Here is a 2,426-nt window from a genome sequence, read left to right on the forward strand (position 1 = left end):
GTATAATGTTTGTTATAGTGTTTTGTATTAGAAAATGAATTTACATGGAATAAGTTTAGTAGTATATTTATTCCAAGGGTTGTCTTTGTGTTAGAAACTCATTACAAAATTATATTTTCTAGAAATGAAATATAAATAAATTAAAATTGGAAGCAAGATTAACATTTACTTGATATTTTCTCAGAGACAAAATTAAAATCCAGACTTTAAAGTTCAAAGCAATTAAGAATTAAACACAACTCTTATTCTAGGCTCCATGATATTGGATATAAACAAAAATATTAAAAAAATCCAATATCAAAAACATTAAAAAAATTTAAATTTAATATATCAATTGCTTGATTATGGAAATCAAAATATTCAATTTAAAAATCCCATCCACACCTCTTTACACTCTTACTCTTTTTGACTAAGTTACTAATTTACTAAATGAAAAAATTGATGATCACTGCTAAAATTCCTTTACTCCCTATTTTCTTTTGTTTTTGTCCTAATAAAGTAACTAAAATTAGAAGAACAAAAATGTCCTAATAAAGTAACTAAAATTAGAAGAACAAAAATTACCATTGAAATATTGTATACCTATAATTAGCCTCGTGTATTGAAAACACGATAAAATTTGTCGCGTAACCTATCTATTTCAATCAAATGAACATGATTTTTAGAAACAATTTGATACAGATGCAAGAGGGAATGCTTTTGAAATTGCAGCAGAAAGCCGAGTGAAAGAGATATACGATGTAGCCTTTGTATATCAACATGCTGCTCTTCTAAGATTCTCGTTAGGAAAGGAGAAACACGAAATTCTTGAAACTATCCTTTGTCAGTTTTATTGAAATTTTCACTTACGTCATTTTTCTTCTTTCCAATCCCCTGAAGGCTTCTGCAACGACTTCATACTCCTTTAAAGTGGGCGGAAGAAACCCTTCCCACAACTAGGGTTTTGGCTATTCTTCGCAGGACCATTGTGCTTACGATAACCTGACCACTTTGGCAGTGGCTTCAACCGACAAGGGACCGCCTCGGGCCTGGTTGGCTCCGCCTTCAACATCGAGGGGGTCGCCGCGCTGGTGTTTTCCAGATGGAAACCCGTCATCTGCTCAAATATTGCTCGGGAAGCAGTAGGATTTTCCCTCATTATCGTGATTGGAGCGCCTTTTCCACTTCGCGATCGCCTCTTGCGGATGAAATTATTCCTCACCGGGACGGATCTCTGGTTATTACATGGTGTTGACAGTGCCTCTGCTAGGCGGATTCGTCTCCCCGGAGTCTCATATTGGCCCGCCATCGAATCCAAAACTTCCACGCTTTCGCTTGCTTTTGCTTCGACGGCAGCCCGGGAAGGGCTCCCTGGATCACAGCTGGACGTGGACGACGACGCTACCTCGCTTCTGGAACTTCCCGCAATGTTGTTGTTTAATGTCCCGATTAAGATACCTTCGTCTGGTCTGGAGTTCAATTCCCTCTCGAGTGCTCTGACCACGAGCTCCGTGTCCCGCTGGGAGGCCTGAAAGATCCACGCAGCGTCAGCGTCCTGGTCTTTGGCCGTATCAGAGGGTTTGTACCGCCAGGCAGCCAAGGCTTGTTCCCTCAATATGCTTCTGCTGCTGGATGATATTGACAGCTCCATGTTCGATCTCCTGACCTCCCCCATCACCGCTCTGCGTTCTTTCTGAGTATACAGAAATACATGAACAAAAGGAGAGCAATTGAGATATAAGAAGATTTTGTTTCTCACTAACATAAACATCGCCTGTACCATTTAGTAGGTAAATACAAGTGGGAACGCATCACTCAACTTGTGAGGGTAGTCAAAATTTTACAGTATAAATATTATTTAAAAAAATGTAGTATCGTATTCAAGGTTATATCCTTTTTTTATGACTTCATAATTTTATGAACGAACTTTAAGAGTGCTAGTGTGACTTTTGTCAATTAAGTAGGCATTGATATTGTGACTTTTGTCAGTTGGGTAGGCATTGATGGCCGCTTTCACTTTACGATTGTTCACACCTGTATTTGATGGCTCAAGTAAAAACAATATTTTGCAATAACAAAAACTTTATATAATTTTATTTTATAATAATTCATATGAATATGAATATGATTATTTTAATTGAGATGACGATTTTTGGAGAATCCTAATTTTGACCGTATTACGTATTATTATTGCCCCAAATCAAAGCACCACCATTAGCTAACAATCTTGTGTACTACACAAAATCGAAATATATATCTTGTGTACTACGAAAAATCGAAATATATTCGGGTATATTATCAGTTTTTTAGGGAGAAGATGCAGTTTAAGGAAATTATAATACCAATGAAAATGTATCAAATATTTTTATAAAGGCAAAATTCAAATCGGGAGGAATTATTTGGGTGTGGGAGAAAGCACATTTTTTTATTAAAAAAAGAGTTGGAAA

General features: G+C 36.6%; 1 protein-coding gene across 1 annotated transcript; it reads right to left on the reverse strand.

The window, feature by feature from the left end:
* Window positions 1–648: 648 nt before the first annotated feature.
* LOC149248786 (uncharacterized) lies at window positions 649–1,670 on the reverse strand. The gene has a single exon (XM_089456110.1). It carries the CDS (start codon window positions 1,652–1,654, stop codon window positions 905–907), a length of 750 nt encoding a protein of 249 aa, XP_089312236.1. The 5' UTR covers window positions 1,655–1,670; the 3' UTR covers window positions 649–904.
* Window positions 1,671–2,426: the final 756 nt, after the last annotated feature.

Source organism: Pinus tabuliformis, chromosome 7 (assembly GCF_031772625.1).
Source record: "Pinus tabuliformis cultivar Carrire ecotype Pingquan chromosome 7, CPIR1, whole genome shotgun sequence".
Taxonomy (NCBI): domain Eukaryota; kingdom Viridiplantae; phylum Streptophyta; class Pinopsida; order Pinales; family Pinaceae; genus Pinus; species Pinus tabuliformis.

Coding starts and splice junctions, on each gene's coding strand:
- LOC149248786 (XM_089456110.1), bottom strand. CDS start 1,654: ATGGGGGAGGTCAGGAGATCGAACATGGAGCTGTCAATATCATCCAGC.